General features: G+C 38.7%; 5 protein-coding genes and 1 long non-coding RNA gene across 8 annotated transcripts; 3 read left to right on the forward strand and 3 right to left on the reverse strand.

Annotated features, from left to right (window-relative positions):
• Window positions 1–1,067: 1,067 nt before the first annotated feature.
• LOC112188854 (F-box protein CPR1) lies at window positions 1,068–3,211 on the reverse strand. Its single transcript, XM_024328084.2, has 2 exons — window positions 1,945–3,211; window positions 1,068–1,348 (listed from the first exon to the last, which is right to left on the reverse strand). Exons 1-2 carry the CDS (start codon window positions 3,010–3,012, stop codon window positions 1,334–1,336), a joined length of 1,083 nt encoding a protein of 360 aa, XP_024183852.1. The 5' UTR covers window positions 3,013–3,211; the 3' UTR covers window positions 1,068–1,333.
• A 1,871-nt stretch (window positions 3,212–5,082) lies between these two features.
• LOC112187422 (protein RER1B) lies at window positions 5,083–6,943 on the forward strand. Its single transcript, XM_024326194.2, has 4 exons — window positions 5,083–5,243; window positions 5,368–5,750; window positions 6,314–6,494; window positions 6,586–6,943. The coding sequence occupies exons 2-4, from the start codon at window positions 5,401–5,403 to the stop codon at window positions 6,604–6,606; spliced, it is 552 nt and encodes a 183-aa protein (XP_024181962.1). The 5' UTR covers window positions 5,083–5,243; window positions 5,368–5,400; the 3' UTR covers window positions 6,607–6,943.
• Window positions 6,944–7,197: 254 nt separating this feature from the next.
• LOC121051659 lies at window positions 7,198–7,724 on the reverse strand. Its single transcript, XR_005806403.1, has 3 exons — window positions 7,619–7,724; window positions 7,345–7,533; window positions 7,198–7,269 (listed from the first exon to the last, which is right to left on the reverse strand). It is a non-coding gene; the product is annotated as an uncharacterized LOC121051659 (long non-coding RNA).
• Window positions 7,725–10,094: 2,370 nt separating this feature from the next.
• On the forward strand, window positions 10,095–11,939 carry LOC112187421 (protein RER1A). Its single transcript, XM_024326193.2, has 4 exons — window positions 10,095–10,255; window positions 10,379–10,749; window positions 11,310–11,490; window positions 11,579–11,939. The coding sequence occupies exons 2-4, from the start codon at window positions 10,400–10,402 to the stop codon at window positions 11,597–11,599; spliced, it is 552 nt and encodes a 183-aa protein (XP_024181961.1). The 5' UTR covers window positions 10,095–10,255; window positions 10,379–10,399; the 3' UTR covers window positions 11,600–11,939.
• Window positions 11,940–13,852: 1,913 nt separating this feature from the next.
• LOC112187418 (TMV resistance protein N) lies at window positions 13,853–20,021 on the forward strand. Of its 2 annotated transcripts, XM_024326187.2 has the most exons (8): window positions 13,858–14,442; window positions 14,997–15,566; window positions 15,681–16,800; window positions 16,915–17,190; window positions 17,305–18,372; window positions 18,487–19,236; window positions 19,345–19,531; window positions 19,626–20,021. In XM_024326187.2, the coding sequence occupies exons 1-6, from the start codon at window positions 13,955–13,957 to the stop codon at window positions 19,150–19,152; spliced, it is 4,188 nt and encodes a 1,395-aa protein (XP_024181955.1). In that variant the 5' UTR covers window positions 13,858–13,954; the 3' UTR covers window positions 19,153–19,236; window positions 19,345–19,531; window positions 19,626–20,021. The 2 variants fall into 2 exon arrangements, with proteins under 2 accessions (XP_040370425.1, XP_024181955.1); XM_040514491.1 differs by lacking the exons at window positions 19,345–19,531; window positions 19,626–20,021 and having other exon boundaries at window positions 13,853–14,442; window positions 18,860–19,054.
• Window positions 19,965–23,762, reverse strand: LOC112187419. 2 transcript variants are annotated; one of them, XM_024326189.2, is made up of 11 exons: window positions 22,310–23,762; window positions 22,115–22,225; window positions 21,982–22,014; window positions 21,489–21,666; window positions 21,221–21,402; window positions 21,009–21,145; window positions 20,832–20,927; window positions 20,552–20,621; window positions 20,381–20,455; window positions 20,265–20,310; window positions 19,965–20,192 (listed from the first exon to the last, which is right to left on the reverse strand). In XM_024326189.2, the coding sequence occupies exons 1-11, from the start codon at window positions 23,756–23,758 to the stop codon at window positions 20,131–20,133; spliced, it is 2,439 nt and encodes an 812-aa protein (XP_024181957.1). In that variant the 5' UTR covers window positions 23,759–23,762; the 3' UTR covers window positions 19,965–20,130. The 2 variants fall into 2 exon arrangements, 1 of the variants encoding a protein (XP_024181957.1); XR_005806402.1 differs by lacking the exons at window positions 19,965–20,192; window positions 20,265–20,310; window positions 20,381–20,455 and having other exon boundaries at window positions 20,563–20,621; window positions 20,832–20,913.
• Window positions 23,763–23,893: the final 131 nt, after the last annotated feature.

The raw sequence follows: 23,893 nt of genomic DNA on the forward strand, positions 1-23,893 counted from the left end.
CCGCTTTAACCAAGGTTCTGCTAATCTTAGACATTAACAGTAACTTAATTTTATTTTTTGTTTTTAATGAAAATTTCAATAAAAAAGATAAAGAAAGAGTGTGGATTTCAAAAATATACTTTCTTTTAATGGGGAGTGTGGATTTCACTCCCCATATGATAAACGATACGTTAAACTTATCTAGTCATTTTGTTTATCTCGTTTAGTAACAATTTTACTGTGAATTCAAGCATAAATGATAACATGAAACGCAACTTATACCAAATGACATGAAACAACACAAAAATGTAGCGTTGACATAACTCTTGCTAAACAATTAAGTCTTGAGTTAAGCGAGTCAATTGTAACAAAATATACTTATTTTAGCTTATCAATTTTCAGTTAGTGAGTTGTGACCTATTTATAAGTTATAATTCCAACATTGTAGAGGTCATGAGTTCGATTCTTAATTACTTACATATGTAAGGGTGTGGTGGATTTAGGGGTTTTTAAAAAAAAACTAAAATAATAAATATAAAAAAAGTTGACACGAAACACGATTAGCATAAAATTAAACATGATAACTTCACACAATGTTGATGTGTCATTTATGTCACAATGTGATATCAACATTAACATATTGATGTAAACCAAACCAACTTCCTATCGTGAGCCCATGATAACTAACTCAAGACAAGCTAAGCTAGTTAATTAACTAATGTTTATAGCCAACCTACCTCTATATTAAACTGTATAAATAATGTATCCATACATTGATGTACGATAGGTAAACTCTATAGTAGAAATTTGGGTCAAGAAGACAGTATTAAAGCTTGACCTGACCCGTTTCTAGGGCCTCTGACAAGTACGCGGGTGAATCAAACTATCATCTATCAGACGCAACCCAATAGCTTAGAGGCAACCATCATGAATTCATCGTCTTGCTCGTTTTGGTTATCAACACTTGAATTCCTAATTTCAGGCAAAAGCATGGTGGAATGATTGAAAACTCAAAATGTCATGTTTCAGATCAGAAAGAAAAAGAAGTTGAATTAAAATCAAGTTAAATGACATGCTAACATCTTCATATCAATAAAACATAATCAATAGAACCATCCCAATTTTGATAGGTTTATAGAAATACACGATCATAACATATCATTTTCATGTAAATGAAAAATATTAAATATCAGAGTTACAGACAGACATCAACTACTTTTGACCTCTAATTACAATATCCCAGGAGAATATTTTGTTATCACTAAAATAGCACCTTGCTTGTGACAGTGTACTCTAGGGTTCTTCACGATGCATCCACTTCATCTGGTCCACATACTTTGCCCTTGCCTTCCTTCTATTTAAGGGGCAGCTGAAGAGAAATAGAATACAAAAGAACTAACGTTTAATAACTTGATTTGATTAATCTTCTCAAAAAAAAAAAAAAAACTTGATTTGATTAATGAAAAATGAAAAGTTTCTTTTCAAAGATACTCCAATTTGAAAATAATTAAAAAGAAACAGAGAAGAAATTATACTAGTGAATGTCATCTTTTGATATGTAGTACATAATGACTGGTCATTCAGATCTGGACTATAAAAACAAAAACTTTATCAAACACATTATGCAACCTGCAGTATATTGCATCATGGAAATGAAGCCTGGTAAGGATGCCACTATCAGATGCATAAGCAGGTGATTATGTTATGTGCGTTTTCCCTGTTTCAAAGGAGGCAATAGCCTTTGCTCCCTTATGTCGTTTATAGCAAAGCACAAACACAGACTAAAGCAAGAACATATCAAAGTTTGGTGATGCCTTTTTATAGCCACTAAAAGTCACAACCTAAAATTGACAAAATCAAATGGTATGATATTATTGGATTCAAACAACTACAAATGTGAAAGAAACAATTGCAGTGAATGAAGAAATTAAAGATGGGGTTGGAATTTGAAAATGAGTGACTAACCAAGCCAAGTAGAGTCTCTTCATATGCAATCATTTCCATGAGATATGTATTCCTGCTCAACAGATGCATTCCGGGCTTCTGTTTCGTATGACCAATCCTTATCAAATTAAGAAACTTCTGTTTCCCGAGTATAGTCGCTGTGTGCATAACTGTACTAGTTTCCATTACAGAGAGTGGCAAAAAATACATTATATTCTGAGGCTGATCGGAAACCTCTAAGTTAAAGAGCTTGGTCCATGAGTCAGCCACGCCATATTTTTTCATCACCCACAAATCAATGGAGCCAGCAGTATAAAATTCTGCACAATCAAATGCACACAGACAGTCTCCGAAAGCCCCGAGATGCTTAACCTCACCATCTAGAATAGGCAGCGGCATTCTTTGGAACTCCTCCTTTGCTAGATCAAAAGCAAAGATGCCAAGTTCATCCAGCCAATGGAGTGCCTCATTCGAAAGAGTCCCCTCATATTCAAACTTGTAGTCGAAGAGAGGGGCTTCAGTCCTTTTCCAAATGTTGGCTCTTGATGAGAAGATGTGCATCTCCTTGCCCTTCACCTCATCAACAGAACTGACTCTGAAGTCAGCAACAACTCTGTAGTCGTCAGTGGCCGACAAATAGCCAAAACCACAGCCGAATAGACGAGTTTTTGAGGGACGATCAGCTGGGTCAGGTAATTTTTTGAAGAATTGAGTTGATGGGTTCCAGATATAAATGTGTTCTTCTTTATGAAGAGTTGCGAGTATCAAACCATTGCAGGAGCACAGTGGTATGACATAACGGCCCCCCGGTTGCGTGAATGGGCACCTAACCGAAGAATTGTATCCCAACGGCGACGGCGCATCCAAGTCTAGTGAGTTGAATTCAGATTCACAGGCGGTGGAGAAGAGGAGCCTGTGACGGAGGGTTTGGTGTTGAGAGGCTATTTGGAATTGGGTCTTGGCGAATTCTGGGTCGGCCAATATGATGGAACGCCAGCGTTTCGAAACGCAGGTGAAGCGGATTAGGGATTTGATCTGCAACCTCTCCAGGATCCGAACTATCAAGTCTTCAGGTAAGTAATCCGCCATTTGCAAATTGGGTGCAAAGAAATGATGGTTTAGCTTCTGTGGGTTTCTAGATTTTGTGTGAGATTTACGTGACTCAACTGTCCCTCTCTTTATTTTCTAATTCAAGCACGGAGAACTTCATACTAATACAATGATGAGCAAGAAACTCTAATTATTTGCTAACAAATTTTGGTCTTGAAGTTTTCGAATTAGTATTTGGTTTAGTCACGCTCAATTCATGCTAATATTCCAATTCACGATTATGATGCGTCAAAGATTTGGTAACCATGAATATGACATCACATGCATGTTAATATTGGATCGAAATTATGTAGTGGTAATTTGTGTTAGTGGTCTTATTTATCGTGCTATTATGCCAAACTCATCCGCATATGATAAATGGTATGTTGAACCTATAGTCATTTTGTTTATCTTGTTCAGTAACAATTTCATTGTGAATTCAAACATAAAAAATGACATGAAATATCATCAAACGACACCATATAACACGAAATAATTCAATTGATACTAAGTAATGTAAAATAACACAAACTGTAGCATTGACACAAGTTGTGCTAAACAGGTAAGTCCTGAGTTAAATGGGTCAACTCTAAGAGCAAGTTGAACTGTCTCAATTGTAACTGGTCTCACTCATCAAAGTGACTTGAGTCACAAAATTGATGATTTCCACTTTCCATTGGTAAAAAAATCCAAAGACCAGTTAACCGAGGTCAATTTGTAGGTCACCGAATTGACTCAAAGACTAACCCAGAGCAACTGGCCTCTAGAGTGGCTCAAGCCTGATCGTTGCTGTCATTAGCGAAAATTGCCATGAACAACAATCTCAGAGACCGCCAATGACACCCAAAACGACAATTCATTAAAACCCAAAAGGCCAAAACTGATTATACCAAAACATAGAGCATGAAGAATAGAAGGATTTCCTCACCTTATGCATCACCGATAAAGGTCGAAGTTGCTAAAATTAATTGAAGAACAGGCGGAAAACCCGAAACTTTCGAGCCTCAATACTCCTTCCTCGATTAACGTATGACTTCATTGCGACCAGAAGTGTGTCCGCAACGATGACATGAACTGAATTGCACCGGTGCACCACCCTAAGGTAGTTAGATGACGAAGTTTCGGTCAGGTCACTCTATCGGGTCGTTGGGCTGGAGAAACGGGCCGCGAGCTCATAAGCTTCTAGGTCAATCTGGAGCGTCCACTATGATCCCCACCATTATAGTACCTTTTAAATGATTTTAGATGGCTCCAACGAAGCGGTGTTTATTTTTGACTCCCTAGATTGCACTGCAGAATTTTCTTTTTATTTAAAATGAATTTTCATAATTCCCAAACTTCGGAAATTCATAATAAATAGTTTAAGTGTCTAAAAAATTCTCCAAAAATTTCCATGTACTCGTCGAGTCTCTTGCTTTATTATCGGACTCTTAAGTTGAAGATTTCACCTTGTGAAAAATTTTGAAATATATTCCTAAGCACATTAATAATTAACGAGATCGTCAAATAGTTTTCGAATGATCTCACCTTAACTCATTAAATTTTTCCGGGGCTCACAATTTACATAATATATTTCTTATTTACAATAAATAAATTAATAGAATATTGAATGAACAATGTCCTGACCTAGTAACCTAGACCCAATGGGTGGAAACAAACATAAAAAAGCAGTTAACAATATAATGATTTAATGACCTAGTGACTTAATGAGTGAACTTCCTCTAACACAATATGCTTATTTTAGTTGATCAATTTCGGGTTGACACTAACTGACATGAAAACCAATTAATTAGCATAAACTTAAACTTGATAACTTCATGCAATTTCAATGTGTCATTTAAATTGCACTCTAATTATAGTCAACATTGACGTAACGATACATTAAATGTAGACCAACCTTTTATTGTAGCAGACTAACTCCCTACAATGATAGACTAACTGAAGATTAGGATAAACTAGTATATACTAATACGTAGAGCCAAGTCAGCCAACCAACCTTTGTATCAATACATTAATGTATCGGAGGCGAATCTCACGTGATAGAAATTTGGTCCAAGAAAACAGAAGTAAATCTGGGCTGCTTGACCCGACCCGGTCTCTGGGCCTTCTGACTAGTACGCGGGTGAATCACACCCTCCTTTATCAGACGCAACCCAATAGCTTAGCGGCAACCGTCGTGATTTCCTCGTCTTGCTCGTTTTGGCTGTCCACGCTCGAAACCCTAATTCCAGGTAAATTTCCCGCTATTCTTAATTCACCTTCCAAATCGGTCATTTCCAGTTCAGCTCCGCCCTTTTGATTCCTCACCGCTCGCAATTTTTCTTCTTCTTGACTTCCCATTTTTGCTTTTCATAGAGATTCGCGGCGAAAATCACAACCCCGATTCCGATGGAGGGAATCGGCAGCGACCGAGCCGCGGAGACGTCACCAGTGGCCCAATGGAAGAGCGATTTCTCGAGAGCATTCCAGTACTATCTGGATCGGTCCACGCCTCACACGCTTCAGAGGTGGCTTGGAACCCTAGTTGTGGCGATGATCTACATTCTGCGTGTCTACTATGTCCAGGGCTTCTATGTGGTCTCGTATGGGCTCGGAATCTACGTCTTGAACCTCTTGATTGGCTTCTTCTCACCCAAGGTTGACCCGGAGCTTGAACCTTTGGATGGGCCTTCACTGCCTACCAAAGGTGCTGATGAGTTCAAGCCTTTCGTTCGCCGCCTCCCCGAGTTTAAGTTCTGGTAAATCTCTTCATGCATTTACCTCCATTGTGCAGTAGTGGTGTGTATAACAATCATATTTGACTGTATGAATAGATGTTAAGTAGGGAAATGGAGTTCACTGGATGAATCATCAATCTGTTAGCTAATTTCCCTGTTTTTGGACCAATGAGTGGCCACCTTAACTGTTTCGGTAGTTCACAGTGAGCTTAGCTCTGTGCTTTTGAAGGATGATTCTGCTGTCAAAGCGGTCTCTTAGCTGCTGGCTTATTGCGATCAGGTTGCAGAAATTATTGCATGCCTTTTCTTAATGGGGTGCTTATCTTTCTGAGTTTAGGTTGCAGAAGTAATTAGTTAGTATAATCAAGCATTAAATTTCAGATTCTTGCTGCAACTTAATTCATGGTCCTGGGCAGTATACTGCATTGGTCCTATACCCTAGCTTCATGAAAGAACTGGTTACGTCATAAAATCAAAATCAAAAGCAATTAGCAAAGTGAATTGTCATTTGTTCAGGATTTTGGAGTTATTAAGTATATGGATGTTGTATTGATTTTGTACTCACCGGTTCTTTTGACTTTCAGGTATTCAATCACAAAGGCTTTCGTTATTGCATTTATCATGACCTTCATCTCTGTACTGGATGTGCCTGTTTTCTGGCCGATATTGTTATGCTACTGGTTTGTGCTATTTGTCCTCACAATGAAACGACAGATCCTACACATGATCAAATACAAATATGTCCCATTTGATATTGGAAAGCAGGTGAGTTCTTATCTCTGTGGTTGTTCCACTTCATTCATCCTCAGTATTTGTTGAAGCAGCTACAATATCATCTCCATTTTTTTTTTGACAGAGGTACACTGGAAAGAAGTAACCTGGATAGAAGCGGTTTTTCTACATATCTAAACACAAACCCAGAAAAGTGCTGTCGGTTTGTAGACCTTGTGCTAAAGCAAAATGATAATTTTGGGATCTTAAATACGCTTCTGAAGGTAATATTGTTAGTGCATTTGTAACATGGGTTAGATTCTCTAGTTTAGGAGAAATGTATGACAGGTCTTGAAACACATTTAATGTTTACTGTAATCTTTCTGGTGTTGTGTGTGCACTTACGGGGGCATGCACCCAATGTCCGTGTGTTTCTTGTAAGCAAATTCTGAAGCATGATAACTACTTCATATTCCAGATTGGCCTTTGATGTGTTCTCATAATTATTTCACCTGCCTTTTATTGTTCATGTTAGGAGAAAGATTTACAAACCAAACCTAGAATGAGAAGCTACTATCTATTCGTTTTAGGCTAAACAAGAGATTGTGTGATTTTGGGCTATATCTGAATCATTCTGACCCTAGGAAATGGCTTCAGGGGAATTTGTCTATAAGTCTGACTTCCTCTATCAGCTGCAGCTAGACAATCTTGAGAAAGACCTGTGGTAGGAAATTCTTGAGTATTGCCTGTGAGTGAGGCTGTATACACTAAACACACTGACAACTGTTGGCACTCTTCTGGTATATGCTGATGAACTTGGCCACAAACTCTGCATAAAAACTTCACAGTTAGTCATAGATGTGCTTAAATAGGGTGAAGGATTTGGATAGTTTGTGTTTGTTACCTTCTAGTTTCAGTAAAGCACTTGCTCCTGCTGGGAGTCTTTTCTCCTGTACGGACAAGTTTAAGTTAGGTTCACCTTCTTACCCAGGAAAAATAAGGTATGAGGGAGATAACTCCCATTGTAAGCATGCCAGTAATATAGGTCCCTTTTACCACCATCCATTTCTTTAAGGAACTGTTCTACCACCTTCTGCATGTTTGAAAAGTGCTACTCTTATCACAAGATTGTACATTAGGAAACAAGTAAATTTACAATAGAGGTTTTGACGCATTACCAGTAAAATCAGTTTTGGATGTACACAAGAAGCTTTTGAAACTTTCCCTGGCTGAAAATAACAGGACAAACACTTTATATGTTTGGAAGATTAGTGATAATGTAATTCGTCCACATAAGTGTCAGTAACCATGCATTGCTGATTGATGTGTAGCCCCATTTTAGGTTTCACAGCAATCAAACGATTGATGATGAAAATGTTTTTCAAAAATCTGAACTTCACATTTTGAGAAGCCATAAGATTGCTTAGCATAGGTAATAAAAACATTAAAACTATTTACTGTTTTAGTGATGGGCCAGCTAGGATTTCTGCAGCAACTTCCCTAGTATCTCTTCTCATATGGTTGGAATTGCTTGGTCATCTACCAAAGGATAGCTGCATGGGTAGTTCAAGCCTAGGTAAGTGAATAAACAATGAAGTCAAATTTCTTGACACTGTTTTTTCACTGAGTTCTTGTGTGCTCTGGTTGCTTCAGGACCTATGATTGCTTTTCTTAGGTACTGCTTAGATTTATTAGCAATCTTATAAGCAAAGTTGATAGGGAAGTCAATGTCTTCCTTGCCATCTTAGCAAGAACTTATATAATCTGCCAAATGAAGTGGGGTTATTGGTAAAGGGAAAAGTGAGGACATAGACATAATTATGACAATGTAAGATTTACTTGTTGGGTCACAGGAGCTTCAAGCTTGATATTTTTGCATCAATTTCTTTACTGTTCCAATGGTGTCTGCATCATCTTCATAGCAGAGTAAAATTTACTAGTTTGAGTAACAGACCACTATCCATTTGATCAAATGCTAAATATGCTCTGATGCTTGGTCAAGATGATGAAGAAGCACTGGAATGAAAAAGTAGGAAATGTTGTAGCTTTGAGTAAATGAATCAAACTGGGTTTAGAGGGATATTATGCATATATGTGTTGAGAACTTGAGAATGGACCTTATGATTTCCCTTGAAATTGAAAGTGCCGAACCTATTGCATTCTCATTGTACATTGAGTTCGATATGGTGTACAGTAGGGCTGGATTCAGAGCTGTTGGGGCGGTTTTTGGCTCGGAACCGATGACTGAACCGCCACAGCGGTTTTCCAGATTTGCAACACCGAAAAGTTCATATATTCTCGGAACTGACTTAGTTGGTTTAACAAACATCGAGTTCGGTTTCAGCTTTCAGAGTGGCTTAACTGACGCTGATCAGCGCAAGCCCATTGAAGGTCGGTGAAGGGTAATTGCGGTCTTGGGTGACGCCGTATTTTAAGGTCCGTTGCGGTCTTGGGTGCTGGACTCTTCGTCTTCTTCGGCTAAGAGGTACTTGTCGTGGTGGCAGCGGAGGTGCAGCGCCTTTGAATTGAGGAAGAGGTCAATTCCGATTCGGAACGTGTTGGAATTGGTCTAAAAGAGACGTAAAAAATGAGTTGAAGGGATTGAAATTGGTTTGATTAGATTGGTTTCAGTTTCAGACAAATGGTGTGAACATTTATATCTTGAAGAGAAGAGAAAGAAATTGGATGACGACCGGAGAAGAAGAGAGAAATTGGAGAGAGGAGGGAAATGATAATTACAAAGATAGGTCATGAGGTGATGAGAGTGAGTCGGAAGAAAAGAGGTAGAAGAGATGTATTTAGGTTAGAGATTAGGATCTAGTGTGTGCTAGCCCTACCTTAGGGAAGCATATAACAAAAATAATAAAAAATGATAATTAAATATAGAATACCAGTTTGGTTCAGTTAAATCGATTTTTAATGTATAAAACTGAAAATCGGCACTGAGATGGTCGGTTCGGTACAGTTTCCGGCACCAATAAATCGGTTCAGTCTGATTTTAGTTTCTTTTAGCTAGTCCGATGCGGTTAATGTCAGTTTTTAGTTTTTCGGTGTCAAATTGTCCACCCTTAGTGTGCAGGACCTACACTAGGTTATGCAAGTGAATCTAAAAATGCTTTTGTTAGAACTCAACCTACTATTTGAGAGCAAACTCCAAGCATGATAAATGGTACGTTAAATACTTAAACCTATTTAGTCATTTTGCTTATTTGGTTTAGGAAAAATTTCACCGTAAATTCAAGCATAAAAGATGACATGAAATGTCACCAAGTGATATCAAATGACGCAATTTATACCAAGTGACATGAAATAACTCAAAAATGTAGCATTGACACAAATCGTGCTAAACATGTAAGTCTAGAGCTAAGTGAGTCAATTCCAACACAAAATGCTTATTTTAGCTGATTAATTTTGGGTTAACACTATTTGACATGAAACACGATTAGCATAAACTTAAACATGCTAACTTCATGCAAGGTTGATGCATGCATCATTTAAATTGCACTCTGTACAATCAACATTAACGTATCGGTACATCACATGTAGACTAACTCAATATCAGACTAAACTAGTCCTACTAATACGTATAGCCAACCCACCTATGCATCAAAGTGATGGATCAATAGGTATCATAGGCGAATCTCCAATGATAGAAATCTGGGCCACGGAAACAAAAGTAAATCTGGCCTGCTTGACCCGACCCGTTTATAGGAGTTCTGACGAGTACGCAGGTCCTTTATCAGACGCAACCCGAAAGCTGTAGCGGCAACCGTCGTGACTTCATCGCCTTGCTCGTCTCGAAACCCTAATTCCAGGTAAAATTCTCAATTCACCTTCCAAAACGGTCATTTCCAGTTCAGCTATGCCCTTTTAATTCTTCACCGCTTGCAATTTTTCTGCTTCTTCTTCTTGACGCCCCTATTTTTGCTTTCACGGAGATTCGCGGCAACTCGATTCCGATGGAGGGACTGGGAGGCGACGGAGCGGCGGTGACGTCACCAGTGGCCCAATGGAAGAGCAATTTCTCGAGAGCATTCCAGTACTATCTAGATCGGTCCACGCCTCACACGCTTTATAGGTGGATAGGAACCCTAGTTGTGGCGATGATCTACATTCTGCGAGTCTACTATGTCCAGGGCTTCTATGTGGTCTCGTATGGGCTCGGAATCTACGTCTTGAACCTCTTGATTGGTTTCTTCTCACCCAAGGTTGACCCGGAGCTTGAACCTTTGGATGGGCCTTCATTGCCGACCAAAGGTGCCGATGAGTTCAAGCCTTTCGTTCGCCGCCTCCCCGAGTTTAAGTTCTGGTACATTTCTTCATGCTTTTACCTCCATTGTGCAGTAGTTGTGTGTATGACATTCATATTTGAATAGATGTGAAGTAGTCTGAAATGTTAAGCAGGGAAATGGAGTTTACTAGGTGAATCATCAATCTGTATGCTAATTTCCCCGTTTCGGACCAATGAGTTGCTACTTTAACTGTTTCGGTACTTGACAGTGAGCTTAGCTCTGTGCTTTTTAAGGATGATTCTGCTGTCAAAGCAGTCTCTTAGCTGTTGGCTTATTGGGATCAGGTTGCAGAAGTTATTGAATGCCTTTTGTTGATGGGGTGTTTATCCCTCTGGAGTAATTAGTTGACAACTTAACATAACCAAGTTATAAATTTCAAGTTCTTGCTGCGACTTAATTCATGGTCCTGGGCAGTATACTGCATTGGTCCTATACCCTAGCTTCATGAACGAACTGGTCATCTCATAAAATCAAAAGCATTAAGGAAATTGAATTGTCGTTTGTTCAGGATATTGGAGTTATTTAAATATATGAATGTGGTATTGATTTTGTACTCACCAGTTCTTTTGGCTTACAGGTATTCCATCACAAAGGCTTTCATTATTGCATTTATCATGACCTTCTTCTCTGTGCTGGATGTGCCTGTTTTCTGGCCAATATTGTTATGCTACTGGATTGTGCTTTTTGTCCTCACAATGAAACGACAGATCCTACACATGATCAAATACAAATATGTCCCATTTGATATTGGAAAGCAGGTGAGTTCTCATCTCTGTGGTTGTTCCACTTCATTCATCCTTGGTATTAATTGAAGCAGCTATAATATCATATCCATTTTTTTGGCAGAGGTACACCGGAAAGAAGTAACCTGGATAGAGGCGGCTTTTCTACATATCTAAACACAAATCCCAGAAAAGTGCTGCTGGTTTGGGGACCTTGTGCTAAAGCAAAATGATAATTTTGGGATCTTAAATACAATTTGGAAGGTAATATTGTTAGTGCATTTGTAACATGGGTTAGATTCTCTAGTTTAGGAGAAATGGATGGCAGGCCTTGAAACACATTTAATGTTTACAGTAATATTTCTGCAGTTGTGTGTGCCCTTACGGGGCATGCACCCAATGTTTGTGTGTTTCTCGTAAGCAAATTCTGAAGTGATAACTACTTCATATTCCAGATTGCTGCCTTTGATGTGTTTTCATTATTATTTCACCTGCCTTTTATTGTTCATGGTAGGAGAAAAATTGACAAACCAAACCGAGAATGAGAAGCTATTGTCTATTTGTTTTAGGTAAACATTTTTTAGGCTATATGTGAATCATTCTGACCCTAGGAAATAGTTTCAGGGGAATTTGTCTACCAATCTGACTTCCTTTATCAGCTGTAGCTAGACAATCTTGACAAATACCTGTGGTTGAAATAGTCTCGAGTATTGCCTCTCAATGAGGCCGTATACACTAAACATACTGACAACTGTGGGCACTCTTCCGGTATATGCTCATGAGCTTGGCCACAAACTCTGCATATAAACTTCATAGTGAGGCATAGATGTTCTGAAATAGGGTGAAGGATTTGGGTAGTTTGTATATGTTACCTTCTAGTTTCAGTAAAGCACTTGCTTCTGGTCTTATATCCTGTAAGGACAAGTTTAAGTTAGGTTCACCTTCTCTTGTATGAACTTGCATAGTAAGCATGGCAATAATAAACTTTCCTTGGATGAATAACCTGACAAACAATTTACATGTTTAGAAGATTAGTGGCTAATGTAAGTTGTCCACGTAAGTGTCAGTAACCATGAAATGTTGATTGCTGTGTAGCCCCATTTTAGGGTTCACAGCAATCAATGACTGATGATGAAAATGTTATTCATAATCTGAACTTCACATTTCGAGAAGACATACGAGTGCTTAGCATTGGCAATAAAACTATTTACCTATTTGGTGATGGGCCAGCGAGTATTTCTGCAGCAAGTTCAACTAGTACCTCCTTTACCATATGACTGAAATTGCTTGGTCATCGACAAAAGGATGGTTGAATGGGTAGTACCTCCTTACCATACAATGAAGTCAAATTTCTTGTCACTTTTTTTCAACAAGTTCTTGTGTGCTTTCGTTGCTTCAAGATCTGTGATTGCTGTTCTCTTGTTCTGCTAGAGTTATTAGCAATCTTATCAGCAAAGTTGATAGGTAGGTCAAAGTCTTCCTTCCTTGCTATCTGAGCAAGAAGCCAAGAACTTACATATTCTGCCAATTGAAGTGGGGTTAGTGGTAAAGCGGAAAGTCAGAACATAGACATAATTACGACCGACATGCAAAACTTACTTGTGACCACAGGAGCTTCAAGCTTGATATCAATTTTTTTGATATTCCAATGGTGTCTGCATCATCTTCGCAGCAGGGTAGAGTACACTAGTTTCTGAATAACAGTCCATTATCCATTTGATCAAATGCTGAATAACAGTCCACTATGCGCTGATGCTTGGTCAAGATGTTGAAGAAGTAGCACCGGAATGAAAAAGAAGGAAACGTTGGACCGATGAGTAAATGAATCAAACTGGTTTAGAGGGATATTATGCATATATGTGTTGAGAGAATGGACCTTACGGACTTCCCATGAAATTGAAAATGCTGAAGCAATAGCATTCTGATTGTCCATTGAGTGAATGAGTTCTATTTGGTGAAAAGGACCCATGCTAGGTTATGCAAGTGAATCTGAAAATGCTTTTGTTAGGACTCAAACTTACAATTAGAGCAAACTCCAAGCATGATTAATGTTAATTGTAGCAGGATTTTTTATATTTTTTATTTGTAAAAACAATATATGTCTCACACATTTCTCTATAAAGCTAAGCCTATTGCAAAAAAAAAAAAAAAAACGAAGCCTGGATTTTGGTGTCACAACGTCACAGAAATGAGAAATCTGATAGTGGTCTGTATCACTCACTGTATGGTATGCGACACAACCGAACCGATCATCGTCGTTCCATTCATTGTGATTTGTGATGTTCTTCGGTAATAAATAAAGGATTATTTCTTCTAAAAGAACCCTACGTATTTACGTCCGTAAAATTTGGGCAGTATCTTTCACAAAGGAGAAAAAGAAAAAGGAAAGAAGGAATAAAATTATAAATCCTACTTGGTCAAAATCTTCTTCTTCTTTAACTTCACCTGTTCTCACATTTTCAGATTTTGATCGATAATCTTGGCCAGAAAGTGCCTTTCAATGACCAGCCAAACAGAACGTCCTTCTTCTTCCCCTCTTGGATGGACATACGATGTGTTCCTCAGTTTCAGCGGTGTAGATACACGCAAAAAATTTACAGACCATCTTTACACTGCTCTGACGCAGAAAGGGATATTCACATTCAGAGATGAAGAGGAACTTGAGAGGGGGACGGCAATCAATCCAAAGCTCTTGAAAGCCATTGAAGAATCAAGATATGTAATAGTCATTCTTTCAAAAAATTACGCCAGTTCAAGATGGTGTTTGGATGAGCTTGCAAAAGCCGTGGAGTGCATGAAAGCCGTGGGACAAACAATCCTGCCGGTGTTCTACGATGTGGATCCATCTGATGTGCGAAAACAAGCGGGGGATCATTTCGGAAAGGCCTTTCTGAAGCACAGAGAGGACTTTAATCCAGACAGGGTGCAGAGGTGGAGAGATGCTCTTTCTCAAGTAGGCAATCTCTCCGGATGGGATTTGCGAGATGGGTAATCTTACTAGTCTTCTTTGGTTTCTTTTATAGTTGAAATTCTGGGATTTTTATTGTTCATTTGACTTGGTAATTTCTGATAGCTTAGTGAAGTAATCTTTTCAAGCAACCAGATACAGCGTAACAATAGTAAAGAGTGAAATCTCTTTTCTTTTTAGTCGATAAATGTATTAACTTTAACAAATTGAGAGCTAAGCTCAGAGAGAGAGAGAGAGAGAAGACGTGAAAGAAAAGAAGTTCTGTTGTATTGTTACTCGATCAATAGTTTTTCTTGGCTATTGATGGAGTTTACATTGACAATTAGGCAACAACCAAAAGCTGTTACATCATACATTTACACACTCACAGACTCACGTACAGATGTTCCCAATAGTTGTAACTAGTTTCCCTTTGTTGTAACATGACAACTTTACTTTAATTTTAACATTCTTGCAAGTCAAATGCTGGTTTATATATATGCTCCATAACATATGGATCGATCTCTGGTTGACACAGGTGTTCACCAACTTACCATGGGACTGCAATAATTTCTTTATTTTTTCCTTCTTGCAGATATGAATCAAAAGTAATTCGAGATATAGTTGGAAAGATTTTCACTACATTAAATCAGCTGGCAATACCCATATTACCGTCAACTCCTCCTCCTCCTCGATGGAAATACGATGTATATGTCAGTTTCCATGGGGATGGTCCTCACTTGGGTTTTGTTGATCATCTGTATGATGCACTAGATAAGAATGCAGTTGTTACCTTTAGAGATGACAAAATACTTGAGAGAGGATCATCCATTTCTTCAGTAGTTCTTAAGGCTATCGAGGAGTCAAGAGTTGCCCTCATCATTGTTTCAGCAAACTATGCTTCTTCATCGTGGTGCTTGGATGAGCTTTGGAATATTTTTCAATGCAAAAGTATGGAGCGAGATATCATACCAGTCTACTACGAAATGAATATATTGCTATTACGGCAACAAGGGGGAGTTAATAAGATCCTTTTGAGACCGGAAGTAACGGAACATGAAGAAGTTTATTGGGAGAAATGGGACAAACTAAATATGTGGCAACAACAGTGCAGGGATGCTTTGGTACAGCTGTGCTACATAGATGGGTTTGCTCTGGACTCCGAGTACGTACACGTATTATCTCCTCTACACTTTGATATGTTTTCTGTATTTTATTTGTTACAATTAATGCTTGATTCATGCTGACAACATTTTATTTCTCCTTTTCTTCTTCTCAGGAATGTGCCAGAAACTATAATAGGTCAAATTTGTGGCGAAGTAAAGAAATCGTATACACCATCTACAAATGTACACAAGGGCATGGTAGGACTACAAAAGGGCATGGTAGGACTGGAATCCCGCATTCATGATTTAGTACGTAATTATGTATGTCCACATTTTCTTAACGTACGTATCATAGGAATCCATGGAATGCGAGGAATAGGTAAGACAACTGTTGCCCGAGCTGTTTATCATCATATTCGTGATGGTTTTGAAAGTAGCTGCTTTCTTTCCAATGTTAGAGAAAGGTCCAAAAAGGATGGTCTAGTCTCTTTACAAGAAGAACTTCTTTCCAGAATGCTGTCTACAGAAATTGGAGTAGAGGATGAGTATGCAGGAACTGCTCTGATAAAAAAATGGTTATGCAGGCGAAGAGTACTTTTTGTCATTGATGATGTGGATGATCTAACACAATTGGAGAATTTGGCTGGATGTCATGACTGGTTCGGCCTGGGGAGTAGAATTATCATAACTACCACAGATGTTCATTTATTGAAGGCATATGATGATGGTGTTGATGGTATATATGAGGCGACTGGATTACTATATGGTGAATCTCTTGAACTTTTATGTTTGAAGGCTTTTAAGAAGAGCCAACCACCTGAAGATCATTTGCACCTGTGCCACCATATTTTGAATTATGCATGTGGGCTGCCATTAGCTCTTGAGGTCATTGGTTCCTTTCTATGTGGTAGAAGCATGGGAGAATGGGTAAGTGCCATCGGTAGGCTAAAGAATAAACCAGAAAGAAGTATTATCGATGTGCTTCAGATAAGTTTTGATGGACTAGGGGAAACAGAAAAGGAAATATTCCTACATATTGCATGCTTTTATAAGGGGAAATCCAGGGATCGTGTAATACAAATACTAGACTACTGTCAGCTTTCCCCTGTTATTGGTTTAAGTGTTCTTGTTGACAAATCTCTCGTTACTATTTCCAACAACAAACTGTTGATGCATGATTTACTACAAGAAATGGGCTGGGAAATAGTTCGCCGAGAGTCTCCTAATAATCCAGGCAAACGTAGTAGATTATGGTCTCATGAGGACATCCACACTGTGCTGAAGAAAGATAAGGTAAGAGTTCATTTGTCTAGAATAAGCATAAATAGGCAGATTCATTTCATTTGTCTGACCTGTTTAGGTCCAGTGGTATTTTTTCTTTACTCTGGTATTTTCTTTCATAATCAGGGAACAGAAGCAGTTCAAGGCATGGTGATGGACTTGCCCAAGTTAGAAGTGGCTCAGTGGAAACCGGAAGCCTTTTCAAATTTGTCTCAACTTAGTTTCCTCCAAATTCGAAATGTGGACCTTCCCAAAGGCCCCACTTGTCTCTCTAATTCGTTGAAACTCCTCGAATGGAGTAGATTCCCTTTAAGGTTTCTCCCACAAGATTTTGAATCAGATGAACTCATTGAACTTAACTTGTGCTACAGCAACATTGAACAGCTTTGGCAAGGAGCAAAGGTATGACTGTTAGTTAATAGACTAGTCTTAATTGTTCATTTGTGTAAAGAAAATTGTCTGTTTTGCTTCGCAGCTTACTGATTTCATTTTGTTTAATATACATGTACTGAACAGAACTTTGACAAGTTGAAGTTCCTCAAACTCTGCCATTCTGAAAGCCTTTGTGAGACCCCAGACTTCACAGGCGTTCAAAATCTTGAACGATTAGATCTTGAAGGATGTAAAAAGTTGGTTAGAATTCATCCATCCCTTGGAGTTTTCAGAAAGCTTATTCTATTGAATCTTAAAGACTGTGAAAGTCTCATGAGTCTGCCAGATAAAATCGAAATGGAATCTCTCGAAACTCTAATTCTTTCAAACTGCTCAAGTCTTAAGAAGATCCCCGAGTTTGTTGGATATATGGAACGTTTGTTGGTGCTTAATCTTGACAAGACTGCCATTGAAACACTGCCTCCCTCAATTGAGCGCTTAAGTGGCCTCGTTTCCTTGGATTTAAGCAACTGCAAAAATCTTGTTTCTCTTCCTCACACCATTAATGGATTGAACTCCCTCCAAAATCTAAGTCTTTCTGGATGCTTGAAACTTGGCGAACATCAGGGTAGTGTGAGGGAGACGGGGTATATGGAGGGAAATGGTGCAAGCAGAGCTGCTGTAGCAGAATTGCCATCATGGAAAGATAGTTTAAGCCATTGTTTTGAAGTGGTTCGAGAGCATTTCTCATGGTCCTTGCCTTCTAGATCAATGCAAAGAGTCAATACAGAACCAATGAGTATGCAGTTGAATTTATCTGGTCTCTGTAATTTAACACATCTAAACATAAGCAATTGCAATCTCGGTGATGGAGCATTTCCCAACAACTTTGGCTGCTTTCCCTCATTGATGGCATTGAATCTGAGTGGAAATGATTTTGTTAAGCTTCCTTCAAGCATCAAATCATTTCTTAAGCTTGAAAACCTTAACTTGGAGAATTGCAAAAGGCTTAAAGAGTTGTCGGAGCTTCCATCAAATAGTAAATTGGATGTAAGGGCAGATGGCTGTTCATCACTGGAAATGCTGTTTGATGCATCCAATTTCAATAGATTGGAGAAATCATATTTTAATTTCATCAATTGCTTCAGACTAAATGACAGTCAAGGCTGCAGTAACATAGCATTTGAAATGCTGAAGACATTCATTCCTCAGGTACTCTCTCTCTCTCTCTCATGTACATCCTATTTCTTATTTCTTCTCTCTCTCTCTCTCTCTCTCTCTCTCTCTCTCTCATGTACATCCTATTTCTTATTTCTTATGGCATAGGTAATCTCGAATGCAAGGGAAACTTTTCAAATTGTAATTCCTGGAAGTAAAATTCCTGAGTGGTTTGATCATCGAACTGTTGGGAGTTCATTAAGTGTAAAGTTACCTCCATTTTGGAGTAACAGTAAGTTTATGGGGTTTGCTTTTTGTGTTGTTTTTGTAATCCATGAGCTCCATGGGTTTGGTATACCGCATGAATTCAAGACTTTCAACGCTACACATCATCTTGTATGTTGCATGACCCTAAATGGGTTTGAGTTACAACAAGTATATGGCAAACAGCCTGCATTTCGCTTTAGCGAACAGTTTTGCCAGGTCGAGTCAGATCACCTTTGGACATTCTATGTATCCCGTGATAAATATTTTGCTGCAGAATGGTGGAATAGCAGTTGCAGTCAGCTTGAGTTCTTATTTAAAACCAGAGGGCCCGGTCTGAAGGTGAAGGAGTGCGGGGTCCATTTGATATATGAGCAAGGTGTACAAGAGTTGAACCAAAAAATGACTCAATTGAGCAAAAGGGTTTCTCCTTGTGGGAATATATTGATTGATGTTGACAAACCCGTTGAAGAAGAGGAAAAAAGAATAAAAAAAGAAAAGGAGAGTAGAAAAAAGAGAAACCAGTTGAAGCAAAAGCCAGTGAAACTGGTTCCAGAACCTGCAGACTAGAAGAACTGTATAATTGGGACACATTACAATATGCTTAACCAGAACTCCCTTGATGAAGTTGGGAGTGTAGATTTCTTTCCTGAGGTAACCATTGTTTTTCAAGGGACACAGGTGTCCTGTCCTATTTACTTAAAGGCCAATCTCAGTGTACTGATGTATTGATATTGACCTACTGTTTCTTGTTTATTTCAGGTATTCCATCTCAAAGGCGTTTATTGTTGCATTATCATGACATTTACTTCTATGTTGGATTGTTGGATGTACCTGTTCTCTGGCCAATATTGTTATGCTCCTAGGTTGCCTATTTGTCCTCACAATAAAACGAAAGATCCTACACATGATCAAATACAAATATTTCCCATTTGATATTGGAAAGCAGGTAAGCATATCGTTTTGCTTTCTTCCCATTTTTGTGCAGGTTATCCATCCTCAGTATTAATTGAAGCTGCTACTATCTCCATTTTTTTTGACAGAGGCACACCGGAAAGAAAAACCTGAATAGGAGTGGCATTTGTACAACTATAAACACAAAGCCAAGAAAAATGCTGCTGACTTGTGGACCTTGTGCTAAAGAAAATTGATAACTTTGGGCTCTAAAATAGACTTTTGAAGGTAATATTGTTAGTGCATTTGTAACATGGGTTAGATTCTGTAGCTTAGAAGTTAGAAGAATGGACTGGTCTTCATGTGTTTCATTCTTGCATACTGAATATTATTTCACCTGCTGTTTATTGTTCATGTTAGGAGAAAGATTCACAAATGAGTGTGCTATTATTTATTCTTTTTAGGCTAAACAAGAGAACATGTGTTTCTGTGCTATATCTGAATCATTCTGACCCTGGGAAAAAGCTTCAGGGGAATTTGTCTCTCATTCTGACTTTCAGTATTAGCTGCAGCAAGACAATCTTGACAAAGACCTACTACCTATAAAGGTGGTAGGAAATTCTTGAGTGTTGCCTCTCAATGAGGTTGTTGACACTACACATACTGACGACTGTTGGCACTCTTTCGGTATATGCTCATGAACTTAGCCACAAATTCTGCATAAAAAGTGCATAGTTAAGTATAGATCTGATAAAATAGGATGTACTTTAGTGGTTTGTGCAAGTTACCTTCTAGTTTTAGTAAAGCACTTGCTCCTTCTGGGAGTCTTTTCTCCTGTGAGGACAAGTTTAATTTAGGTTCGCATTTTCAGCAAGTCAAATTAAGTATGAGGGAGAGAACTTACATAGTAAGCATGCCAATAATATAGGTCCCTTTTAGAACTACCATCCATTGCTTTAAGGAACTGTTCTACCAGCTTCTGCATGTTGGAAAAGTGCTACTCTTATTCCAAAATGGCCTTACAAAATTGAAATGGGGAACAAGCAGATGAACAATAGAGGGTTTGATGCATTACCATTAGAATCAGTTTCGGGTGTACAAAACCCACAAGAAGCTTTTGAAACTTTCCCCGGATGAAAAATAACCTGACAAATATATGTTCAGAACATGAATGGCTAATGTAAGTTTTCAATATAACCGTCGGCAACTATGAATTGTTGATTGATGTGTAGCACCCTTTTAGGGTTCACAGAAATCAATGACTGATAATGAAAATGGTTTTTCATAATCTGAATTCTGAACCTCACATTGTGTTAAGACATAAGAGTGCTTAGCATCGGCAATAAAACTATTACCTCTTTGGTGATGGGTCAGCTAGGATTTCTGCAGCAACTTCAACAAGTACCTCTTCCCATCCAATTGGAATTGGTTGGTTATCTACAAAAGGATAGCTACATGGGTAGTACAACCCTAGGTAAGAGAATATACAATGAAGTTAAGTTTCTTGACACTGTTCTTCACTAAGATCTTACTTGTGTGCTTTGGTCGCTTCAAGGCCCATGATTGCTTTTCTCAGGTTCTGCTTAGATTTGTTAGCAATCTTATTAGCGAAGTTCGTAGGTAGGTCAAAGTTTTCCTTCCTTGCTATCTGAGCAAGAACTTCCGTAATCTGCAAATTGAAGTGTGTTAGTGGTAAAAGAAAGAGTCAGAACTCAGACATAGTTGCTAAAATGTAATACTTTACTTCTTGAGTCACAGGAGCATCAAGCTTGATAACTGTGCACCGGTTTTTCACTGATTCAACGATGTCTTCATCATTTTCACAGCAGAGAATGAGTTTACAAGCTTCTGAGTAACAGTCCATTATCCATTTGATCAAATGCTGAATATGTTCTGCTGCTCGGTCAACATCGTAGAGAACTAGCACTGAAATGAAAAAGAACTATGTTAGCTCTCGATAAATATATCCAAGTGTTTTAAAGGGGATTACGCATGTATGGGAGAGAGTGAACCTTTATGATTTCCCTTGAGATTAATAGTGCTGATTTCAGGAGCAATGTCATTCTCACTGTTGATTTCCTTTACTAAACCCATCAATGCATATCTAGCATTTGCTTCAACACGGACATTAAGCTCTATATGGTGAGCACTGGATGTCAATGGAACCATTACTTGCATCGACATTTGTTCCTGCCAGCATTAGATAACAAAATGAGGTCCAGTATCAGGTTATGTAAGTGACACCTGAAAATTCTGAATAGGTGTACTATTGCAATTTTGATGGTAATGTGCCCCAAATTAAGTTGAACTAGAAAACTTTCACATGGTTCCTTCAAATGATGGAGAAGATTTGGTTACTCACTCAGTCATGCTATTATATTTCATATAAGTAATACTCATAATTTCCTAGGAACAACTTGCAAAATCTAAGGCTTAACTAATATTTCAAACTTGCAATGTTGACAGTTTGTTCTTCAGTTCAGTATCTATTCGAGTACAGAGTACCTGAATCTGGAAGCATCTTAAATCATGAGATATCTGCAAAAAAATAAGGTCACATAGAAGATCAATTCAGCCAATATTCAAGGAAAAACAAACATTAATTCATCTTTATTGCATTAGAAGGAACCAAACATACTTCCCAGCTTGCATCACCATATATCTCTCTTAAGAAAGCCATTGTTAGAGCTTTTTTCCCAGAACCAGGTGGTCCAGATAACAAAATGTGGGGAAATTTATTGTCAATTACCTGCAAAGTTCAATAAATAGAAGTAAGAAACTACCAAGGAAAACATATGCATGAGGGAATATATTATATATTCACATAACTCACCAGATCCTTGAGAAGTTGAGCTTCTTGCATGTGGCAAGTGAATCCATTCAACGAAGCCGGTCGATGGTTATCAGCCCAAAACTGCCTAAGACTTTCATCCACAAATGCCTTCTGTATAAATGAAGCTTCATTGAAAACAGGAGAATGCTCAGGTGATTTTGTTTTCCGACAAGACCCTCCCTTTCTCATACAAGCAAACAGTGAGTGACTCTCACTTTTCTTTCTATTTGCTGTGAATTTCTTGGCACTAGCAGTTGTGCTCCCACTTGTACCACTCATCTTACTGCTTTGCCTGCTCAATGCTGAGCTTGATGTTGTTGTGGTTGTCTGTGACAAATTATAGCTTAATGGAGTCCCTCGAGCATTCTGATCGAAACCATTTCCTCTTGGGGTAACCATTTTGACATTAGGACTAATTAAGCGGTTCTCAAAACCACTACCATTCTTTGGTTTTGGTATGGGATTGACAGTTTTGGGCAGTGCATTCTTTGGTTTTGGTGTGGGATTGACAGTTTTGGGCAGTGCCAAGATTTTGCACTCACGAGAGAAGAAGATATCACCTGGTGCAAAAGACTCTGAACTTCCGAAAGCTAATGGAGAATTAGCCTCCAAAGGAGTTCTAGCAAGCTTTGCATTGGCAATCATCTCATTGATCTCACCAACAGACGGCGATTTTGTGTGTTGTCTTTGTTGCTGGATCAACCCTTTTGAGATTGGGGATGGTGTTCTCTCCCTTGCAGTTGGTGTTGTTAATACCGGGGCCTTTGACAATGGTGATGGTGTTCTCTCCCTTGCAGTTGGTGTTGTTAATACCAGGGCCTTTGACAATGGTGATGGTGTTCTTTCACCTTTAGTTGGTGTTGCACTATAGTTGCCTTTTTTTTCTACTTCTGATCTTGCTCGAACTCTCGGGGCAGTAGATGATCTTCTGCTTTGGGGGTCTCTACCGGGCCTTCTTTGGCTTTGTTTCCTGTTTGAGTTCACAATTTGATCAGCATCATTCACATCATGCCCTTCTTTTTCTGGTTTCAAAGGAGAAGCACCTCTTCTGCGCTCAGCTTTTGACAAGGGACTGATATTTCTGCGAGTTTCAACACCTGCTATTGGTGAACAAACAGTACCATCTTCTCTTCTTTGCTTGTATGGTGACTTACTGCTGGTTCTTCTTCGGACCGGGCTTACTACTGCATCATTTCTTGCAGAAGAAGCATCATATTCAAACCTGGAAGCGTGCCTCCGGCTATGTTTGAAAGGGCTAATGTTTCTTGCCAACTCCAACCCTGCAGCTTTTGTCACCTCAGATTCTAAGCCTCCACTGATCTTCCTATTGTGGCCATGCCACGGCGTTTCTAGGAAATCAGTCTCGTTGTCAGATGGTTCATAACCACTGCGCCGGGTCTTCAGTGAGGTCTGAGAAGTTCTGCTATGCCTTGAAAAGTGATTCTCCATTTTTACCAAGCGCCAGAGCTTACAACAAATCCAGGCGAATACTATAGCTATCGGCTGATTTTAAGATGGAATGGAAGACATAACAAGGCCAGAATCAAAGAGTTGAAGCTGAAGTTTTGGATTTCAATACTCCAA

This window comes from Rosa chinensis, chromosome 2 (assembly GCF_002994745.2).
Source record: "Rosa chinensis cultivar Old Blush chromosome 2, RchiOBHm-V2, whole genome shotgun sequence".
Taxonomy (NCBI): domain Eukaryota; kingdom Viridiplantae; phylum Streptophyta; class Magnoliopsida; order Rosales; family Rosaceae; genus Rosa; species Rosa chinensis.

Coding starts and splice junctions, on each gene's coding strand:
- LOC112188854 (XM_024328084.2), bottom strand. CDS start 3,012: ATGGCGGATTACTTACCTGAAGACTTGATAGTTCGGATCCTGGAGAGG.
- LOC112187422 (XM_024326194.2), top strand. CDS start 5,401: ATGGAGGGAATCGGCAGCGACCGAGCCGCGGAGACGTCACCAGTGGCC. Junction 5,751..6,313: donor CTCCCCGAGTTTAAGTTCTG/GTAAATCTCTTC, acceptor TTTGACTTTCAG/GTATTCAATCACAAAGGCTT. Junction 6,495..6,585: donor CATTTGATATTGGAAAGCAG/GTGAGTTCTTAT, acceptor TTTTTTTGACAG/AGGTACACTGGAAAGAAGTA.
- LOC112187421 (XM_024326193.2), top strand. CDS start 10,400: ATGGAGGGACTGGGAGGCGACGGAGCGGCGGTGACGTCACCAGTGGCC. Junction 10,750..11,309: donor CTCCCCGAGTTTAAGTTCTG/GTACATTTCTTC, acceptor TTTGGCTTACAG/GTATTCCATCACAAAGGCTT. Junction 11,491..11,578: donor CATTTGATATTGGAAAGCAG/GTGAGTTCTCAT, acceptor TTTTTTTGGCAG/AGGTACACCGGAAAGAAGTA.
- LOC112187418 (XM_024326187.2), top strand. CDS start 13,955: ATGACCAGCCAAACAGAACGTCCTTCTTCTTCCCCTCTTGGATGGACA. Junction 15,567..15,680: donor GGGTTTGCTCTGGACTCCGA/GTACGTACACGT, acceptor TCTTCTTCTCAG/GAATGTGCCAGAAACTATAA. Junction 18,373..18,486: donor TGAAGACATTCATTCCTCAG/GTACTCTCTCTC, acceptor CTTATGGCATAG/GTAATCTCGAATGCAAGGGA.
- LOC112187419 (XM_024326189.2), bottom strand. CDS start 23,758: ATGGAGAATCACTTTTCAAGGCATAGCAGAACTTCTCAGACCTCACTG. Junction 21,667..21,981: donor TAAGATGCTTCCAGATTCAG/GTACTCTGTACT, acceptor TAATGCTGGCAG/GAACAAATGTCGATGCAAGT. Junction 20,193..20,264: donor TGCTTTACTAAAACTAGAAG/GTAACTTGCACA, acceptor CTTTTTATGCAG/AATTTGTGGCTAAGTTCATG.